Source organism: Fistularia commersonii, chromosome 19, assembly GCF_037954325.1.
Source record: "Fistularia commersonii isolate RoL2024-O1a breed Wild chromosome 19, RoL_Fcom_v1.0, whole genome shotgun sequence".
NCBI classification, from domain to species: Eukaryota; Metazoa; Chordata; class Actinopteri; order Syngnathiformes; family Fistulariidae; genus Fistularia; species Fistularia commersonii.
In genome coordinates, this window is record NC_141302.1 from 420,043 (window position 1) to 440,000 (window position 19,958).

At 57.1% G+C, this 19,958-nt stretch overlaps 4 protein-coding genes across 5 annotated transcripts; 1 reads left to right on the forward strand and 3 right to left on the reverse strand.

The window, feature by feature from the left end:
* Nucleotides 1-802: 802 nt before the first annotated feature.
* LOC147223214 (CD48 antigen-like) lies at nucleotides 803-4,867 on the forward strand. The gene is made up of 6 exons (XM_086165318.1): nucleotides 803-827; nucleotides 975-1,016; nucleotides 3,533-3,742; nucleotides 3,825-3,935; nucleotides 4,027-4,305; nucleotides 4,503-4,867. The coding sequence occupies exons 2-6, from the start codon at nucleotides 980-982 to the stop codon at nucleotides 4,649-4,651; spliced, it is 786 nt and encodes a 261-aa protein (XP_086021444.1). The 5' UTR covers nucleotides 803-827; nucleotides 975-979; the 3' UTR covers nucleotides 4,652-4,867.
* A 351-nt stretch (nucleotides 4,868-5,218) lies between these two features.
* LOC147223215 (uncharacterized) lies at nucleotides 5,219-7,758 on the reverse strand. The gene is made up of 6 exons (XM_086165302.1): nucleotides 7,405-7,758; nucleotides 6,777-7,088; nucleotides 6,389-6,685; nucleotides 5,903-6,013; nucleotides 5,629-5,825; nucleotides 5,219-5,462 (listed from the first exon to the last, which is right to left on the reverse strand). Exons 1-6 carry the CDS (start codon nucleotides 7,742-7,744, stop codon nucleotides 5,364-5,366), a joined length of 1,356 nt encoding a protein of 451 aa, XP_086021428.1. The 5' UTR covers nucleotides 7,745-7,758; the 3' UTR covers nucleotides 5,219-5,363.
* Nucleotides 7,759-7,997: 239 nt separating this feature from the next.
* On the reverse strand, nucleotides 7,998-10,928 carry LOC147223216 (uncharacterized). Its single transcript, XM_086165310.1, has 5 exons — nucleotides 10,760-10,928; nucleotides 9,029-9,328; nucleotides 8,622-8,873; nucleotides 8,412-8,539; nucleotides 7,998-8,349 (listed from the first exon to the last, which is right to left on the reverse strand). Exons 1-5 carry the CDS (start codon nucleotides 10,806-10,808, stop codon nucleotides 8,116-8,118), a joined length of 963 nt encoding a protein of 320 aa, XP_086021436.1. The 5' UTR covers nucleotides 10,809-10,928; the 3' UTR covers nucleotides 7,998-8,115.
* A 79-nt stretch (nucleotides 10,929-11,007) lies between these two features.
* On the reverse strand, nucleotides 11,008-17,921 carry kcnj10a (potassium inwardly rectifying channel subfamily J member 10a). 2 transcript variants are annotated; one of them, XM_086165307.1, is made up of 6 exons: nucleotides 17,583-17,921; nucleotides 14,751-15,107; nucleotides 14,464-14,675; nucleotides 14,265-14,396; nucleotides 13,939-14,116; nucleotides 11,008-11,868 (listed from the first exon to the last, which is right to left on the reverse strand). In XM_086165307.1, exons 2-6 carry the CDS (start codon nucleotides 15,097-15,099, stop codon nucleotides 11,576-11,578), a joined length of 1,164 nt encoding a protein of 387 aa, XP_086021433.1. In that variant the 5' UTR covers nucleotides 15,100-15,107; nucleotides 17,583-17,921; the 3' UTR covers nucleotides 11,008-11,575. The 2 variants fall into 2 exon arrangements, with proteins under 2 accessions (XP_086021433.1, XP_086021435.1); XM_086165309.1 differs by lacking the exon at nucleotides 14,265-14,396 and having other exon boundaries at nucleotides 17,583-17,920.
* Nucleotides 17,922-19,958: the final 2,037 nt, after the last annotated feature.

Genomic DNA, 19,958 nt, shown 5'->3' on the forward strand with positions numbered 1-19,958 from the left:
CTCTGCCGAGTGTGGGTTCTGCCGATTAGACCGCCACATCCGAGGCGGGGGTTGACCGCTCCACTGCCGGGGCGGTAGTGATCGTTGTTGCAAGTTCGGGCAGAATCGCCAGAGATGTCCCATCACTCCACATCCTTAGCATGGACCCATGATATCAGGCCCTCTCCTTCGGGGGCCCTGTTGCATTACGAGTCCCTTCCCTCTCCAAGGGAAGGGAGGTCTGTTATATGCGGAACGACTGGGCGCATCTTGCCGGTACAAATTGATACGGGGGTCATCTCGGGTGACATGTGGTGGGGAAGCCGGAGGCGGAGTGCTCTTCTTAGCTTCTGAGGCTTTATTTTGTGCTTTCTTCAATTGGAGTTGCATCAACATATTTTGTGTTGTTTCCTGATGAGTTTTGAGTTTTCTCTGTTTGTCTGCATGTCTGAGCCACCTTCAGAGAGAACTCCCGTCCACTCGCATCCCATCAACAGGGGGTCATCCCTCAGGGTACTCGATATATTATCTGGCAAACCATTCAGCACCGCTGACCGGAACCACGCTACCGCAACATCACTCGGTGGGCCTTGTGGGCAAACGCCAACTCCGGATTCCCGCTCTCCTGCGGCTCGCATTAAGAAGACCACGCCTGACTCGCCTTCTTTCGGGGAATATTTAATAGCAGCAGCATGAGTCCAATTCTGAGGGAATGACTCTCGAACGGCAGTATAGAGGGTGCCATGCACCTGTCTGAGAGGTGTTTCATGTCCCAAAGCGCTTGTGCCAGCTTTTGTTTCTGAATCGGCGTTCAGAACGAAGGCGGTTCCAGACACGTTCCATCCAAAGTAAATTTGATCTGTCGCTCCACTGTTTGTTGTTCGCCTGTTGAAGAGTCAAACAGGTTTTTCTGACAGGTTTTCTGACAAACGGAAACATGAGAAGGTCATGTGGCTTCCTCTTCTTTGTGCTTTTCTCTTCCTCTTTCGTTTCAGTCGGGATGAAGCTCTCTGTTCTTCTGCTCTGCCTTCTGAGAGGTAAGACCTTCTATCTAGATCTTTACAACCGTCCGCTGTATTTTGCTGTGGAGAGCAGGAGAGCGGGAGAGCGCGGCCAAGCGTAGCGAGCAGGACCTTGCATGCTGCTCGCCACGTCCGGGAACTTCTCCCCCGTGAGTCGAGCATGCGGTGACTCGACGAGGACGTTAAGCGGCGGAGATGAACGTGCGGAGGTTCTCGTTTAGGGATTTTTGGGGCTCAGAATGGAGTCCATCGGAGGGACGGCGGCCGCGAGATGACGTCCGGAATCGGACGTGTTCTCTCTCGGCGAAGGACAACCACGATGAAGAGACGCCGCCCCCACGCCCGGTGTGAGAACCTGCGCCGTCGTTGCCGTCATGAAACCAGTGAAAGCACTTTGAGCTCCAAAGAAGCTCCGGGTTGAAGTTGTGAAACCTCCTGAGAGCTGAGCGGCGTTGAACTGAATTCTTTATCGGTCCTTCGGAGCGAAACGGCGGTCGGTCGAAAGCAGCTCCGGCTCGGGAGAATCAAAATTGAACTCCGCATAAAAATAAGGAAGGAAATGGCCACATAAACCCACAGTGGAGTCAAAAAGTGTCGATTCAGCCTCCAACTGTGCAGCTTCTCCACTTCAAAGATGAGCAGCCGCAGTTTCCATCGTTGCTTTTTAAGAATGTGTTTGCAGATGATGATAGAAAATAAGTATTTGGTCAAGAACGTTCATCTCAGTACTTTATCTTCCCTTTGCCTGCAATGACTGAGGTCCGACGTTTTCTGTGAGTCCTCCCAGGTCTTCACAGACGCTCGCTGCCGTTCTGTCCTGCTCCTCCAAGCAGATCTCCTCTGGAGCGCAGATGTTTCGGCCTGTCGTCGGGCAACAAGGACTTTCAACTCCCTCCAAAGGTTTGCTCTGGGGTTGAGATGTTGAGAGCGGCTCGGCCGCTCCGGGATCTCGAAACGCTTCTTGCGAACCTTTGTGTGTTTTGGATCATCGTCACGCTGAAAGACCAGCCGCGGTTCATCTTCACTGCCTTGCTGATGGAAGGAGGTTTTCACCGCACTCTGCCTCGCTCATTCAATCTTTTCCCTGGATCGCTGGTCCCGGTCCCTCTGCGGATAAACAGCCCGAGGCGTGACGTTTCCACCGCCGTGCTTCACAGCAGCGACGGCGTCATTGGGATGCAAGTCGGCATTCTTTCTCCAAACAAGTTGGATTTTTACCCAAAAGTTGTATTTTGGTTTCATCTGACCGTAGGACATTCTGTCGGTCCTCTTCTGGATCACCCAGACGCTCTCTAGCAGCCTTCAGAGGGTCCCGGACATGTATGCTCTGAAGCAGGAGGACACGACGTCTGCAGCGTCATGAGTTCCCGATGGTCGTCTTGGTAACTCTGGTCCGGCTCTCTGCAGCTCCTTCACCAGGTCCACCATGAGCTCCTGGGACTTTTGCTCAGCGTCCTTGTGACCTTATTGACCCCACAGGGTGAGATCTTGGGTGGAGGTCCAGATGGAGGGAGATTATCACCGGTCTGGTACGTCTTCCATTTTCGACTGATCGCTCCCACGGTCGGCGTCTTCGCATCGAGCCGCTCACCCAGTGCAGAGTCGCTCCTCCCAGCCGGTGCAGGTCCACAGCTTGGTTTCTCTTTGGTCTCGGCCGTCGTGGAGGTTGGAGTGCGACTGTTTGAGGTTGTGGACGGGCGTCTTTTATTCCGATAACCGGTTCAAACTGGTGCCACCTGATAATGGCACCTCTTACTGAAGAAGCTCCAGGTCTGTGAGAGACAGAAATCTTGCTGGTTTGCTCTTGACCAAATACTTATTTTCCATCATCATGTACAAATAAAGTCTTTAAAAAACAGATCATGTGATTTTCTGGATTTATTTTCTCATTCTGTCTTTCATAGTTGAAGTGTAGCTGCGATGGAAACTGCAGGCCTCATCTTGCAGGCTGACCACATACTTTCTAGCCCAGCGTGTCTTAACAAGTGCACAAAGTCATTTTGTGTCTCAGCAGGGTTTTTGTGCAGCGAAACATTGATCGCGCAGAAGATGACGGGACTTTTGAACGTACAGAGAACGATGGTGAACGATGGCGTCCTGGCCAGAGGCGCCTTTTTGCTCCTGGCAGCTCCAGCTGAGGGAGAGGTTGAAGACGGGGCTCCGGGGAAACCTCAGAGGTCCTCGGGGGTCCTCAGAGGTCTTCATGGGTCCTCAGAGGTCCTCAGAAGTCCTTAGAGGTCCTCGGGGGTCCTCGGAGGTGCTCGGAGGTCCTCGGAGGTCCTCAGGGGTCTGGGAGGGTGTTGAAGGTGCGGAGGCGTCCACGACCGGTCTGCCGACAGGACGCTTGTCAGCCTGATCTTCTGCGGGCGTCTGGAGTCCCAGGAAAGGCGCCTCGGTGCGGCGGAGGAAGGGAAGCACATACGTCGCCTCCGTTTGCCACAACGAAGCTCTTGGGGTTTTCTGGACGGAGGGGAGATACGTTGAGAAGGAGGTCCACTCGTGGAGTGACTAAAGGTGAGGTGTCTCCACAGCGACCAAGCTGGAGTCGAAGGTGCAGATCTGGTCGTACCGGGGAGAGTCCGTCACCTTGGCCTCGGGGGGCGACCCGACGTGGAGCCTCCAGGAGATCAGATGGTTCATCTACATCAACGACACGGTGATCGCCTCCTACTACAGGGGGCAGACCAGGCTGCGTCAGTTCCACCTTTACACCGGGAGGCTGGACCTGAACATCACCTCAGGTGGGCGTCCGCCTGCGCCGGGTGGCGGCGAAGCCTCGGCCGCTCTCGTGACTCGCCCGGCTTCTTCCTCCCGCCTCGACAGGAGATCTGACCATCAGAAACCTGACCCTGAAGGACTCCCTGGATTATAACGTGGAGCTCATCGACACCGGGGGAAAGATCATGGAGGCGACGCTCGCGCTCCGGGTGCGAGGTGAGTTCCGAGGACTCGGACCGAAACATCTTGTTCCCAGTTGGACGCCGTGTCGGAGGCTCTTGGGTGCGACTCCTTCTCCTCCCGCCAGAACGCCTCCTCCCACCCGCCATCCAGAAGGTCTTCAGCTCCTCGGAGAACGGGTCCTGCTGGGTGGCGCTGAGCTGCTGGCACCCGGACCGCGGCGTGAAGCTGACCTGGAGCGTCCTTCCGTCCGTCAGCATCTACAACTGGAGCGGCCCGGACAGCCGCCTCGGCCTGGTGGTCCACCTCCGGATGGACCTCCTGCCCGTCCGTCTGCTCACCTGCAGCGCCAGCAAGACGGCGGAGCTCAGCGCCAGCGTCCGGGCGGTGGAGCTGCACTGTGGAGGTGAGTCCTCGGAGGTCCTCGTCCACCCCGAGGGTCCGCGGACGCCCTCCCGCCGGGACGCCCAGACGGAGGAGGGCGTCCCGAACGTCCGAGGAGGCCCTCAGGGCTCTGGTGTAGGACCTCTGCACCTCCTGCTTCTGGTCTCCTCCTGGTTTCTACTGGGCCCCGGACCACGTTCTCCTCTGGTGTGTTTGCAGACGACCCCCCCGACCCCCGGGGGCACCCCGGCCTCCTGCCCTTCCTCGGACTGACCCTAGGGGTTCTCCTGAGCTTCGCGTTCTTCACCTGGCAGATGCGTGGTCGCCTTCCGCTTCGGGGCGGCGAAGAAGATACCAGGAGTAACTGATACAGAACGAGGAACCGCCCAGAGTTTAGATGGTACGACGTGGCGTCGCCATGATGGTCCGGGAGGCAGGTCAGATACCTGGAGGTCTCAGAGGTCTTCAAGATGAGCCTCCGTCTTGAGGCATTTCAAGATGCTTACATTTCACCCGTTTAAATGATTTCAGTGACGTCTTGCTAGTCTTTCAAAATAAATCCTGGAAGTCCAGGGACCTCCTTCTCCTCCAGACTTCTCTGTGAGGGCTTCCTGTCCGTCCAGTTCTTCTCTTGGTTCTCGGTGAATTAAAGATCCGGAGAAAAACACCACGAACAGAAAGACCGACTAGAAGCTCCTGGACTCGTTCTGCGTTTATTAGCTTTTCAACAAACCCACAAACCACAGAAGCAGATGTTCTCCTGGTCCACCAGCGGACCTCCTCACCCTCCCGCCTGCTCTCCCTGGCCGATGGGCTTGAAGAACCGTCGCTGAAGATCTCCGGTTCTTGGTGGCGCTCGTGTCGAGCTGCTCTTCCGCCGTGGAGAACGGCTTGTCTGAGGTTCCTGAGGACGTGTACAAATGTCTGGTGGACAAGTCTTCTCTGTGTCGCTTCTGAAGCTGGAATGAAGGAGTGGCTTGGACAACAAGTATTTGCTGGAGGGGCATGAAGATGGTCCTCCAGGTGGAGGAAGCAGCATCTCCAGGCTCCGCAGGGAAGCGACTGTCTGAAGGTCCCTGTTTACGTGGAAGCTCCTCCGCGGTCCAGCCCGGCCCGGCCTCTGCGAGGAGGTGGTTTGGGCGGCGTCTTCAGGTGGTGGAGCTGGATCTGGTCGTAGACCTTGAAGATGATCAGACCTGTTTTATTGACCCCATGAAGACTCAAGCTTGAAGCTTCATGGTGGACCTGACAGAAGCTGAAGCTCAAACTGTGTGTGTGTGAAGGACACTGTCGTCTAAAGACGGTGTCGTCCGCATTCATGAAGGAAGCGGCTGCTGAAGATCACCTGGACCTGGAGGAAGTTCACGTCGCTGACGACCTCGTACACGGTGTCCACGGCCTCCGCGGCTCCAGGGGACCTCGAAGGGACCTCCGGGTCCGGACGAGAAGAAGGGATGGGCAGGAACACTGAGGAGGAACCTTCATGTCGAGTCTGGACATTAGAAAGGAGAGAGTAGAAGGTTTTGTCGTCCTGCTGGCGTCCTGCTGACAGAAGAAGAGGTCTGAGCGTGAAGGTTCCTCATCTCAGGCACCCGAGAAGCCACCAACAGGTTCCGCACCTGCTCGCTTTCGCTTCCAGTGAAGAACCACGGCTGCGGAAACCATGATGACCAGAAGAGCGCCGCCCACTGCCGCCATCGCCGCCATCGGAGGCGAGAATTCCACCAAGCCTGCAAGAAGGAACGGTAGCCTTCAAGCTCCACAGGCGGAGGACACCAGGAACACCTGGGACACCAGGAACACCTGGGACACCAGGAAGACCTGGGACACCAGGAAGACCTGGGCCAGGAGACCTCCTTCCAGGAAGACCTGGGCCAGGAGACCTCCTTCCAGGAAGACCTGGGCCAGGGGGTCTCGGGGGGTTCAGGGTCTGAGCGTGAGAATGAGCTTCTGGAAACTTGACAAACCCTCAAAAAACATTGACGTAGGAACCTTCAAAGATGTGGTGACACTGTCGCCATGACAATGACCACAGTTTTCTCCACACACACACACACATGCTCACACACACATGCTCACACACACATGCTCACACACACCCTCACTTGGGGAGGTGCTGTTCCTGCACTGCAGCTGGACTTCAGCTGATTGGCTGCTGATGGGATTGAAGGCGGTGCAGTTGGCCCTGGTGTCTCCATCCACGGGCCAGACCTGGACCTGGACCTGGGACCTGTTCCAGGTGGACCCCGGGTCCAGGTTCCAGGTGGACCCCGGGTCCAGGCTCCAGTGGTAGGACACGTTCTCGTGGCCGGCGGCCCGGCAGCTCAGGAGGAACCGGCAGGAACCATTGATGGCGTTCCAGGTGGGGTTTGATGTCACACTGGGCTTCTCCTTGATGGGCTCTGATTGGAGGAGAGGCACAGTCGTGTGTGTGTGTGTGTGTGTGTGTGTGTGTGTGTGTGTGAAGGCCATCGCCTGGTGGTGGACTCTTACCGTGGACCTGCAGGGTGACCTCGATGGTGGCCTGCTGGAAGCCGTCCCTGAAGGAGAAGAACATGTAGGTCCCGCTGTCGTCCACCTGCAGGTCTCGCAGCTTCAGCACTGAGCTGTTGGAGCAGAACTCCAGCCGGCCCGAGAACCTGGAGGTGTTCATGTCGGGTCTGACGGTGTCCGCGATCCTCTTGTTCCCCAGCTTCCAGTAGAACCTGGAGAGGTTGGCCACTGAGCCCCGCAGATGCGGGTCCAGCTCGGCCGAGCCGCCTCGCTGCCGGTGCAGAACCTGGACGGCGGCGCCGAGATCCTGGACTGGAACACCAGCACACGTGACCTTCTGGCTTCAGACGCCCGCTAGAACCTCCTTCACCAGCCTAACTATGATACCGCGGCCACGGAGGATCACGACGATTCGCGGCGACGTATCGACGGGAAACAGAAGTTCAGAAAGACCTTCTGCTGCACCAGAAGCCGCAGGAGACCCTTCAAGAAGCCGTGACGCCTCTCGTTTCCTGCCGGCAGCTTCTCATGAAGGTCCGCGCACAGTATCTGCACCCGGTGCCGGCGCCAGCTGACTTCCTGCCTTCCTGCCCTCCCGTCCCCCGGCGGCGGCGGCGGCGACACGTACCGTGGATGAAGGTCCTGAGAAGCAGAAGAAGCAGCCGGCGAAGGCGACCGGCCATGATGGCGACCACAGCAACTTCTGCTTCCTCTTCTGCTGAGAGCAGCAGAAGAGCCTCGCGGGGGTGGAGAGAGAGGGTGTCAGGGGGAGGGGGGGGGGGTTCTAGCAGGCCACACACACACACACACACACACACACACACACACACACACACAGCTGAACCAGTGTGGAATGTGTCCTGATTGTGATGGAGGTGGAACTCAGGAGGACCAGGAGAAGATCTGCACTGGAAGCCCCGCCCCTCTCGCCAGCAACGCCCAGCGGAGGACGGCCTGCAGAAGCTCATGGCCCTGAGGAGGCGGCGCCGGCGGCAAACGGCGCCCCCTGGAGGCCGAGGCAGGAAGGGCAGCAACACCTCATGTTCACAGTGACACTTTATTGACATCAACAAAGCTCAGATGGCAGGGCTGTCAATCAAACACCGGGGGCGGAGCCTCGGCAGGGGGCGGAGCCTCGGCAGGGGGCGGAGCCTCGGCAGGGGGCGGTCCTACGAGTGAGTGAACGAGTGAGTCAGTTCGTGACCTGCACCACCGGGTCGGACAGGAAGCTGGAGGAGAAGCGACGTCCTGCTGGCGTCCCCTCCCGGGTCGATGGTGTCGGCCATCTTGGCGCCAAGCCCCGCCCCCTGGTCGCGGCCCACGCCAGGCGCCGCCGGCGCTACTTGACTCTCCTGCCCACCTGGCTGTAGGTGGTGTTGTGATGAGTGGTGCTGGAGGGCGGCGGCGGCGGCGGCGGCGGCGGCGGCGTGCAGCGTTGCAGCGCCGGGCCCACCAGGCTGTAGGTGGTGGACAGCGTGTCCGCCTGCGGGGACGCCGGCGCCGGAGCGTCCTGGACCGGCGGGCCGGGCGGACGCTCCTGAGGGACCTGCTGTATGGGATCTTCATCTCCTGCCTGGGGAGAAGATCCGTCAGACCGCGCACCTTCTGGGGTGGTTGTCAGGGGGCGGGGCTTACCGGGCGCCGCCTCCTCATGTACGCCATCACCGTGACGCCTCCCGCCGCGGCGAGGGCGAGCACCCCCAGGCAGACGGCCCACGGCGCCACGGGTGACCCCGGAACTTTGGATGGAACTCGGTCCGAGCCTGCAGAGACAGGAGAAGCGGGAGTCCAGAGAAGCCCCGCCCCCGGCGGCGGCGGTAGCGGCGGCGGCGGCGGCGTGCTCACATCTCAGCGTCTGTAAGGCGCTGGTGTGGCTCACGTGGTTGGCGGCGGCGCAGCGGAGGGTGGAGTTGGTGGCGTCGACGGACAGGTTGAACCCGCCGGCCGACCTCTGGGACGGCGAGCAGCCGACCTCCTCGCACTGCGAGGTCACCCATTGGTCGAACACGGAGCAGTTGACCAGCACCCGGCAGGCTCCGCCCCCGCTAGCGTTGGACCAGAGCGGCTGCGTGCTAATGATGGGCGGCGGCAGGAGACCTGCGGGACAGGGCGGCTCAGATCAACCGGTGGGGCCTCCAGACCAGGACCCGGGAGCTCCTGGTCCACGAGCGAGAAGGAAGACCCGGCCTCCTGTGATGCCTCCTGGTTCTTCTCCAGAACCCTCCCTGTTTCAGGAACCTTCTAGAACGTACCTTCCACCACCACATGGTGGGTCCTGCTGATCTTTTCTAAGACGTCGGTTCGGATGCCAGTCATCTGGTAGCTGCCGCTGTCGCCGTCCTGAAGGTCCCTCACACACAGCGAGAGGTTCACCTGGTGGAAGTCCACTCTCCCCCTGAAGTCTGGGATGACGACTCCTTTATGGACCATGACTTTTCTCTCAAAGGTCCAGATGACGTCCTCGGTGTTGTTGATGGGCGTCTCCTCGGCGGCCAGGCAGGTGGAGCCGCCCTTCACCACGTAGAGAGGAGGAAGCTTCTCCACCGCAGCAGCTGCCAAACATCCAGAACATCTCAGAACATCTCAGACCAGCTCACATTCAGGAAGGCGTGTTCTGCTCCTCTGCGCCGAGAAGAAGTTCCGGACCTCCTTCTCCATCCCACCGGTTATTTAAGCAGCTTCTCGGGCGGCGACCAATCGGAGCAGGGCGCCTCTGTATCCTGCGCTCTGATTGGCTGAGCCGGCTCCTCTACAGGGTTGTCAAAAGGGAAGTGTGTCTCGGAGCGAAGCTCTGAGATTAATCTTCTTCTTCCTCTTTCGGCTTTTCCCGTCAGGTGTCGCCACAGCGAGTCAACCTTCTCCATCTAACCCTATTCTCTGGATCCTCCTCTCTCACACCAACTACCTTCATATCTTCTCTCACGGCGTCCATAAATCTTCTCTTTGGTCTTCCTCCAGACCTCTTGCCTGGCAGCTCCAATTCCAGCATCCGTCTACCAATATATTCTCTATCCCTCCTCTGTCCATGACCCAACCATCTCAGTCTGGCTTCTCTGACCTTCTCTCCAAAACATCTAACATGTGCCGTCCCTCTGATAGACTCATTCCTGATCCTCTCCATCCTGGTCACTCCCAAAGAGAACCTCAACATCTTCATCTCTGCAACCTCTAGTTCTGCCTGCTGTCTTTTGGTCATTGGAACAGTTTCTAGTCCAAACATCATCGCTGGTCTCACCACTGTCTTGTACACCTTTCCTTTTATTCTGGCTGAAAGTCTTCTATCACATAGAACCCCTGACACTTTTCTCCACCCATTCCAACCTGCTTGGACCCGTTTCTTCACCTCTTCTCCACACTCTCCTACGCTCTGGACTGTTGACCCTAAGTAGTGGAGTCCCACCTCCACCTTGAACTTCTCTGTTACCCCTACAGCACACCGTACCAGTGTCTCACAGCGAGCATACATGTCCTGCACCAGTTTAACATACTTCTCTGCCACTCCAGACTTAGTCTGGAGCTCAGGAGCTTATTCATCTCAGGAGCTCTGAGATTAATAAGAAAATAAAAATGTTTCTGTTTGGAGCTGAAACCCCTGCGAGGAACCTTCTCACTCGGATGGTTTGAGGGACCAGCGTCGAGAAGAACGACGCCGCGGCGACCAGACAGAGTTAGATTTATCTTCTCAGCCCTCAGATGATGCTTGACTTCCTGCTTAGAGCTTCTTGCTCTTGCTCTGAGAACACTTCCTCTTCTCATCATCCATCCATTCTTCTTCTTCTGCTTCTTCTTCTTCTCCCCGCTTTGCTCTTGTTCCATCTCTTTCTCTGTGGAAGGGCTTCTTCTGTCGTTCCTCCACGTAAATCAGGTTGTCCTCCATCTCACACACACACACACACACACACACACACACACACACACACTCACACACACACACACACACACTCACACAGTAATCCCCCCCGCTAGAAGGATGTGTCTCCTACCTGCAGAAATCCAGCAGCTCAGAAGAAGCATCATCTTCACTCGTTCCATCTTCTCTGCTTCTGGTTTCTTATAAAGGAAGTAGATCTTTACTCCGCCCTTTACACAACCTCATTTGCATACCTGGCCAGCTGTCTGGGGCTGAGGAACCGAGGAACCGAGGAACCGAGGAACCGAGGAACCGAGGAACCGAGGAACCGATATCGTCAGCGTCAGGAGAAGGTCCAAGAAGCGATGTGGAACGAAGGCGCTGTGAGAAGATCTTTATTAGAGGACGATTAGAAGGTACAGAGATGAACCTCCACTGAAGTTAGTGTGTGTGTGTGTGTGTGTGTGTGTGTGTGTGTGTGTGTGTGTGTGTGTGTGTGTGTGTGTGTGTGTGTGTGTTGTACCCTTCTCAGGAGGTTAAAGTGCTTTTAGTAATATTATCATTTCAAAGTGAAGGAGCCTCAGGAGGTCCTCTGGGAGGAGGTGAGGTGATATGGAAGTTGGAGGAGATGAGATGTTCTCCTGAAGGTCCTTGGTGAAGGAAGTAAAAGCTTTTCCGTCGCTCTTCTTCTTCTTCTCTGAGGGATCCGGAATGCGGAGATGTTCCGGAGGGGTGAGGAGCCGCGGAGCTTCCGGGTTCTCAGGAACGTGTCCAGAAGATGCTCCGCGGCGTGTTGATGGTCCACTGATCTCCACGTCGGTGTGTGTGTGTCTCCAGGTCTCACCTCCCCGCTCCGGTGAGAAGGTCCCCCGGAGCTCCGGGGTTCCGTGGGTTCTCCGAGATGTTCTCCGGGGCCGGGCGCCGGCCCCTCGGCCGAGGACTTCCGGCTTCAGACGTTGCTGATCTTCACGCTGAGCCGAACCTTCTCGCGCTCCGACCCCTCCTCCCCCCCGACGCCCGCCGGACGCCTGGTCTTGGCCACCTTGTCGAAGGAGGCGAAGTCGGCCACGTACTTCCCCGAGGGCGAGATGGAGACCACGGCCGGGAACTCGTAGCCCCACAGGATCTCCTCGGGCAGGTAGGAGGTCCTCACCTGGCAGGTGGCGGAGGTGGGCTCCACCGTGGCGCTCAGGATCACCAGCAGCTCGAAGTCGGCCAGCTCCGGGTCCGAGCGCCCGCCGCCTGGAGGACAGAAGGACGGAGAAGGTGAAGGAACCCCCGGTCCGCCCTCCGGGAACATCTAGAAGCTCCGGAGAAGGTGACCCGGGGATGAGCTCGGAGGCTTCTGGGGTTCCGCTCCGGTCCCGCGTGACCTCCTTCTCGATCTTCTCCGTGAAAACATCTAGAATCCCGGAAGGCTTCCAGATGTTTGGTCCTCCTCGTCCAGAACCTCCAGCTCCTCCTGGCACCTCCACCTTCTGGTGGCCTGGAGGTTCCTCACCTGATCTCCATCAGAAATGCGATGGAGCCGCAGCCGGAACCTCGACCGGTAACACACACACACACACGCACGCACACACACACACACACACACACCACCCTGGCTCTCAGGTTCCTCTTCATGGACCCGAGCAGAACCCGCCTTCAGATGGTGGTGTTGGAGGCGTGATAGCGCCCCCTGCTGGCAGGAGGACCACGTCCACCTGGCTGGACCTGGATTCCAGGAGCAGGAGGTCAGAAGTTCACCCCGTCTGAGGGTGGAGATCCTGGATCGGATCCTGGATCGGGACCCGTCTGAGGGTGGAGATCCGGCACGGTGACACCGGCTACGACGCCCGTGTGCCCTCCGGAGGTCTGAGCGCGCTCAGTGTGAGCGCCGTGACTGCACGCCATTGTCCTCTGCCGGGGGCGTCGGCCAATCAGAGCCCTCGACCGGAGTAGTGGCGCGTGACCGCGAATACCAACTGCACCCACGTGCACATGTATGCGTCACACACACAAAGCCTGTGTGTGTGTGTGTGTGTGTGTGTGTGTGTGTGTGTGTGTGTGTGTGTAAATACACATCTTTACCCTGGTGGAGGAAACTCTGGCGCTGCTGCTAATGCTAACACACCCGCTAGCAGCGCCCCCTGGAGGCCACGGCGGCCATGACACCTGGACCCCAACAGACCGGCTCGCAAGGATGACCTGTGGATTCCAGAATCATCCGTGGGCTCTGGATTAACCAGGAGACTCCAGATTAACCTCCGCCCTCCAGGTGAATCTGGGGCCACCTGGTGGCCCCAGATTCACTTGTGGACTCCAGATTTACTCCAGATTCAAGATTACGGCTCTGAGACGACCGTTTGGTCCAGTGGTCACTGGAATTAACCTCTGGAATGGAGATCCACCTGTGGACTCCAGATTCACATCCACGTTCCAGATGAACCTGGGAAATCCAGGTAAACCTTCTGGCTCTCGATGGAACGGCGGTCTCCAGATGAACCCGTGGGCCTCAGATTTACCTCCATACTACGGATTATCCTTGTGACTGGCAGTTGGCCCGCGGACTGGAGTTCCACTCCTGGACTCCAGATTAACTCATAGGCTCCGGACCAACCTGGACTCCAGATAAATGAATGGGCTACACATTAGCCTGATTGACTTGTGGACTCCAGAACTACGTGAGGGCTCTAGACCAACCTTCGGACCTCAGACCAACCTGGACTCCAGCTTAATGCCTGGTGTCCAGATGAACCTGTGGGCTGTAGCTCCACCTGTGGACTCCAGATTATCCCGCAGGCCTTAAGCCAACCTTTTAGCTCCGGACTAACCTGTGTTGCTCTAAACTAACCTGTGAACTCCGGGCTGACAAGTGGCCTCCAGACTAACTTCTGGCCTCCAGACTAACTTGTGGACTCTGGAGCAACCTGGACTCCAGATTATCCCGCAGGCCTTAGCAAACCTGCTCTAGACTAACCTGTGAACTCTGGACTAACTTGTGCCCCTTAGACTAACTTCTGGCCTCCAGACTAACTTGTGGACTCTAGAGCAACCTGCACTCCAGATTAATGCCTGGTCTCCAGATGAACCTGTAGACCAGATGGACCAGATGAACCTCGAGTCCACCTGTGGACTCCAGATTATCCCGCAGGCCTTAAGCCAACTTGCTCTAGACTGACCTGTGTTGCTCTAGACTAACCTGTGAACTCCGGACTAACTTGTGGCCTCAACCTGGACTCCAGATTAATGCCCGGTCTCCAGATGAACCTGCAGGCTGATCTCCGGGCCGTGGGTCCCGGCCCACGCGGTGTCGGCCGGCGCGATGCTAACCTTTAGCGGCCCAGGCGCGGAGCGGGCTGCTGTCGTCGATGACGTGGTAGAAGGTCAGGGGGATGATGAGGAAGGGGCTGTCGCTGGACGTGTCCACCTGGAAGCGGACGTTGCGCTGGTCCAGGCGGACGGTCTCGCCCTCCTTGGTCTGCGACGTCTGCAGCAGCTTCCCGGTCACCTGAGGGCCCAGAGCGCTCCGTGAAGGGGGGCGCCGCCGCCGTCCGCGACATCGCTTCCCGTTCGAGCGCCGCCGGTTAGCTCCCGAGGGGCGGGGCTTAAAACGACCCGAAGGAAAGCGTACGGCGGCGAGGAGCGATCGTGAGGACCTGGCATCCCAGCAGGAGGCTCTTCCGCATGTTGGCCACGCGGATCATCAGGCAGGGCCGGCCCTCCAGGTCGGACACCACGGCGTGCTGGCTGAACTTCACCGTTTCTCCTCGCTTCTTGGGCCGGGCCACCTGCGGGGGCAGGACCCGCTCAGCCAGGGTCCGGGTCGGGAGGCGGCCGGAGGGGGCGGGGACTCACCTTGGCCAGGAAGGTGCCGGTGATGAAGATCTCCATCACCATGGTGACCACCAGCTGGAAGATGAGGAGGACGATGGCGACGGGACACTCCTCGGTGATGCAGCGGAAGCCGTAGCCGATGGTGGTCTGGGACTCCAGGGAGAAGAGGAAGGCCCCCGTCAGCGTCTTCACCTCCATCACGCACGGCGTGTGGTTGGACGGCGGCTCGGACTCTGAGGAACCGCGTGAGAACACGGGTTTGAAGACCTCCCGCGTTTGAAGAAGCTCCGCCAGGGCGCGGGTCTTACCCAGAAGGTCTCCGTGGACCATGGCCACCAGGTACCACAGGAGTCCGAAGAGGAACCAGGTCCCGGCGAAGGTGGCGGAGAAGAGGAAGAACTTGTAGCGCCACCGCATGTCCAGGAAGGTGGTCCAGAGGTCGCGGAGATACAGCGCCCCTCGCCCGCTCACGTGCTCGATGCGCACGTTGCTCCTCCCGTCCTTGGACAGAACTCGCCGCCGCCGCCGCGACTCGCCGCCGCCGCCGCCGCCGCCGCCCGCCGGACCCAGCAGGGGCCGGATGTCGGTCTGGGTCTGCGAGTGGCACATCTTCTGGGGGGAGGAGCCCTCCGAGGACGGGGGCGTGGCCGCCGTCATGGCCGCCGCTGAGGGAGGAGAAGATAGAAGAGCCGGAGTCAGGCTGGACCTTCACGAGGAACCGCCTCCTCTCCGCCTGAAGGCCTCGAGCTCTGCGAACGGGAGGAACCGGTTCCGGAAGACGGAACCCCAACTACAACCCCTTTGATTGGAAGTTCGGCCGACACGCCGTGGTCCAGAACCCCGCGTGATCCGGGACCAGTGGCTTGAAAGAATCTGATGATCTAGTGGTGAGGAGGCCACCTCTCGTGGAGGACCAGAAGGTCACGGGACCAACGCTGGTCCACCCCGAGGCCCCGGACACGCTAGGAGAACCTCACGCTAACGGCCGGAGGTGGAGGCGTGTGATTGGCCGCGTTCAACGGAGATGAACGCGGCCAATCACGTGCCTCCTCCTTCTTCTCTGCTCCAGCAGGAGGTCCAGGATGGAGGCTGAGCTTCCGTCTGAGATCCATCACAGACACAACAGCTGCTTCTGTCAGAAGAACCCAAAGTAATAGGTGGGATTCCTCTTCTTCCTCCTCCTTCCAGATGTCCTCCTCCTTCTCCTCCTCCTCTTCCTCCTCCCAGACCTTCTCCTCCTCCTCCTCCTCCCAGACCTTCTCCTCCTCCTCCTCCTGCACAAGGACTCTTTGTTTCCGAGGAGATGAAAGAGACAAAAGCCACCATTGAAAAAAACCAGTGAGTGAGAGAAAGAGGGAGAGTACGTTACACTGGGAGAGAGGACGGTGTGTGTGTGTGTGTGTGTGTGTGTGTGTGTGTGTGTGTGTGTGTGTGTGTGTGTGTGTGTGTGTGTGTGTGTGTGTGTGTGTGTGTGGACAGAGGAAGAGGAGTGCAGCAGCAGGGGTGATGAAGGAGGAGCTCATCCATGAAGCTCCTCTGCTCTCCTCGGTCTGGAAGGTCTGAAGGTCTAGAAGGTTCCCCACCGATGAACACGTGATGAAGGGGAAGAACCTGCTTCACCCCAGCAGGTCAGGAGACCTTCAGGACCTGCTCACCGGGGCCTTCAGGACCTTCACCGGCGTTTGTTCAACGTGTTCAGAGATGCCCTCAAAAACAGTGTCACCCGAGACCTTCAGCGACTGTTTTCATGACGCCTTCAGAGACGGCGTTGGAGAGCGGCGGTTCCAGCGGTGCGTTCAGGGACCTCCTCATGATGCGTTCAGGGACCTCCTCATGATGCGTTCAGGGACCTCCTCATGATGCGTTCAGGGACCTCCTCATGATGCGTTCAGGGACCTCCTCATGATGCGTTCAGGGACCTCCTTGGTTGCCGTTCCATTGACCTCCTCAGCGGTGCGTTCAGGGACCTCCTCAGAAACCGTTTCTTCAACACATCGTTTGGTTGATGCCTTCAGGAACTCCTTCCGTGATGCGTTCAGGGACCCGGCTTCCACCGGGTCAGGGTTGGACCCCAGGTGAGGTCACCTAGGGGTCGGCGAGCCTCTTATCGCCATGGCGACGGGTCCCGCTCGGCCCCGGCGAGCCGATCCGCCGCAGGAAGTGACGGACGTTTGTTTCCTGTCACGAGGGCGGCGGCTTCGAGTGAAACCGTCTCCATGACAACGGACAGGCGGGCGGGGGGCGGAGTCGACCCATTGACACGGAACCGTCGGCGGGGGGGCTGACGCGCCGGTCGCCATGGCGATCTCCCAGAGTTACAGCCCTGACTTTTGGCGAGCGGCCGGCGGCCGACGTCCCGGAGCTTCCAGCGACGCCTTTACGACGGCGCTCTCGGGCTCCACCAATCAGGAGGGGCCCGGAGGCCGTGTGACCGCGGCCGGACTTCCTTTCATGAATGCGGGCTTTCATTCCGGCGCCAGCGATGTCACCGGGCGCCGTTGGGACGCAAACACACTGACTTTGTGATATATTTGTGTAACGTTTGATCAAAATACGAGTCCTTACATGTGAATCCGGCCTGTGGAGGAAAAACTACAAACATGTCCGCCGGAATGAGCAGGAAGCGGCGGCGGTTTCCCAGGTTGCACCAAGACATTTGAACGCAACACCATTTAGAATGACAACTTTGACTGCGATTGTTTGTTTGTGTGTGTGTGTGTGTGTGTGTGTGTGTGTGTGTGTGTGTGTGTGAGATATATTTCTCTCTAACAGCAAAGGTCAGGCCGCCTCGGAGCCTCGGAGATGCAAAACTCCGACGGCCCCCGAACACAACGGCGGCTAATTATGCTAAACATCCCACTGTTGAAGACAATCAGAGTATTATGGGATGTCCACGATGTGGTGGAGAAAGAAAGAGGAATCTGGAGGAGACCGGCTGAACTTCTCGGAGCAGCAAAGACCTTCACTCACTCACTCAGACATGGAGGAGTGAACGGATGAAGGTCGACTCCGTTTATGAATGGAATTCTTTCCTCATCACTTTGTGCAGGTCAGCTGGGAGAAGGTCCAGCAGGAACCAGGAGGTCTAGCAGGAACCAGGAGGAACCAGAAGAAGCAGTGTGTGCCTCCTTCCTTCTTACCTGCTGGTGAGATCTTCACTTCCACCGCTGCCTGGAGGAAACCGCAATCGCCGTCACCGTCCGTCCAACATGTGAGCTCCTCCTCCTCCTCGTCTTCTTCTTCTTCTTCTTCTTCTTCTTCTTCTTCTCCTCCTCCTCCCTCTCTGAGTGTCCTCCTCCCTTCCCAGCAGGTTGTGGAGGTTCTACGCCGCCTGTGGCGCCGCCATCACATTATTGTGCTCTGCTCGGCGGTCCTGCACCAGTGAGGAAGGAGAGCGTGGACGCGGTGGAACGTCTCGGGATCCGGCGGTCAGTGAACGCCCCTTCACACACACACACACACACACACACACACACACTGGTACTGGTGGTGCCGCGTCCGGCTTGCTGTTACCGGGCCATTATGTAATCAGATGTGCGCCTCTGGTCCCCGGGTCGGAACCCTTGGCTCCGCCCCCAGCAGAACCCTCTAGAACCCCCCGTTTCACCACATTCTGAATTCATTCATGGAGTCTCCGCCCAGCCGAGTCTGTAAACGGCCTCTTTGTCCGGACCTCCTCGCTCTGTCAGCCTTTTGTCCGCGACCTCCTGGACATGTTTGATGCTTTGGAGATACAAGCCTGGAAGTTGTTTCACTGAGGCGGAGGTGTTTACAAATCCTGTGTGTGTGTGTGTGTGTGTGTGTGTGTGTGTGTGTGTGTGGGTCCTCTGGCACTGGAGGCCAAAGGCGAGTCCACGCCGGCCGGCAGGAGGAGCCACCGGCCCCGGGGCCTCCATCCACCAATCAACTGACTGCATGTGTGTGTGTGTGTGTGTGTGTGTGTGTGTGTGAGGGGGCTCGACGATTGATGTGTGTATCCAGACGACGGCCAAATGTCGCCCGGCGGCGGCCCATTGTGCAGGAACCCCCCGGGGACGGATCTGGGGCCGGGGTACTTGTTTACACCCCGGCTGTCAATCAAACAGCTCCGTTCTTTGTTGTTTTGAAAGCGACCAATCACAGCAGGAGCTGGGGCGGGAGGCGGGGCTTAACCCTGACTGGGCCTCGGGGGAATCCTGCTCGGACCGCCATCTGGGAATATCGCTGATTATTGGCAATAATCTGGTAACTATCAGGTAATAATCCTATAATTATCAGGTGATAATCTGGCATTTTTATTGAAATAATCTGGCAATGATCTGGTAACTATCAGGTAATAATCTGGCATTTTTATTGAAATAATCTGTCAATGATCTGGTAACTATCAGATAATAAACCAATAAATATCAGTTAATAATCTGGCAATTATATTGAAATAATCTGGCAGTGATCTGGTTATAGCCTGGTAAATATCTGGCAATAATATGGCAATAATCCAATAATTATCAGGTAATAATATGGAAATAATGTTGAAATAATCTGCCATTACTTGGTAATTATCAGATAATTATCTGAAAATAATCTGGTAATGAACAGGTAGTAATCCAATAGTTATCAGGTCATAATCTGGTCATTCTCAGGTAAATAATTTGGTAATTATCAGGTAAATATCCTCTAATTATTGGGTAATAATATGGCAATTATATTGAAATATGAGGCAATAATCTGGTGATCTCTGATGATAATCTAAATATATATGTATTATTATAATACAAAGTAATATTTTTTAATTTGTAATATGTAATATGTATATATAATATATGTATATGTAATATTCTGAGACAATAAGTAATCGGATAATCTGTAGTAACCTGGTGAAGCAGAGAGGAGGTGAAAATCTGCATGAAGCTGACAAAGTCTCACCTTCCACTTCCTGTTGCGCCTCCTCACTTCCTGTCAGACCTTTCATCACACAGGAAGTGGGCGGAGCTTAGGATGCTTGCTTGCAAACACACACACACACACACACACATGCACACATACATCACTCATGCACACCCTGCAAGCTGTGCAGGACCCCCCCCACACACACACACACACCTTACATCCTGCACTTGTCTGTCACACACACACACACACACACACCTTACATCCTGCACTTGTCTGTCACACACACACACACACACACACACAGACACACACACACACTCCACATGGCCTCCATTCCTGTGAAGCTTCTGTACTGTGAGTCCGAGATGGTCTGGAGGTCTGGAGGACCTGACAGGAGGACCTGACAGGAGGTCCATGAAGGTATGAGATGGAGGAGGTGGACTCGCTGTGGAGGTCCTGGACGGAGCAGCCAGAGAAGAAGACATGGTGCCTCCTGGTGGACATGTAGTGTGTGTGTGTGTGTGTGTGTGTCCATTTATCAAGATTCAATCACCCTGTCAATCATGCAGCTCTCTGCCTCCTCCTGGTGGTCCCTCACCTTCATGTCTTCACTCAAACCAACATCAAGTGTCCCCTCAGACCCCATC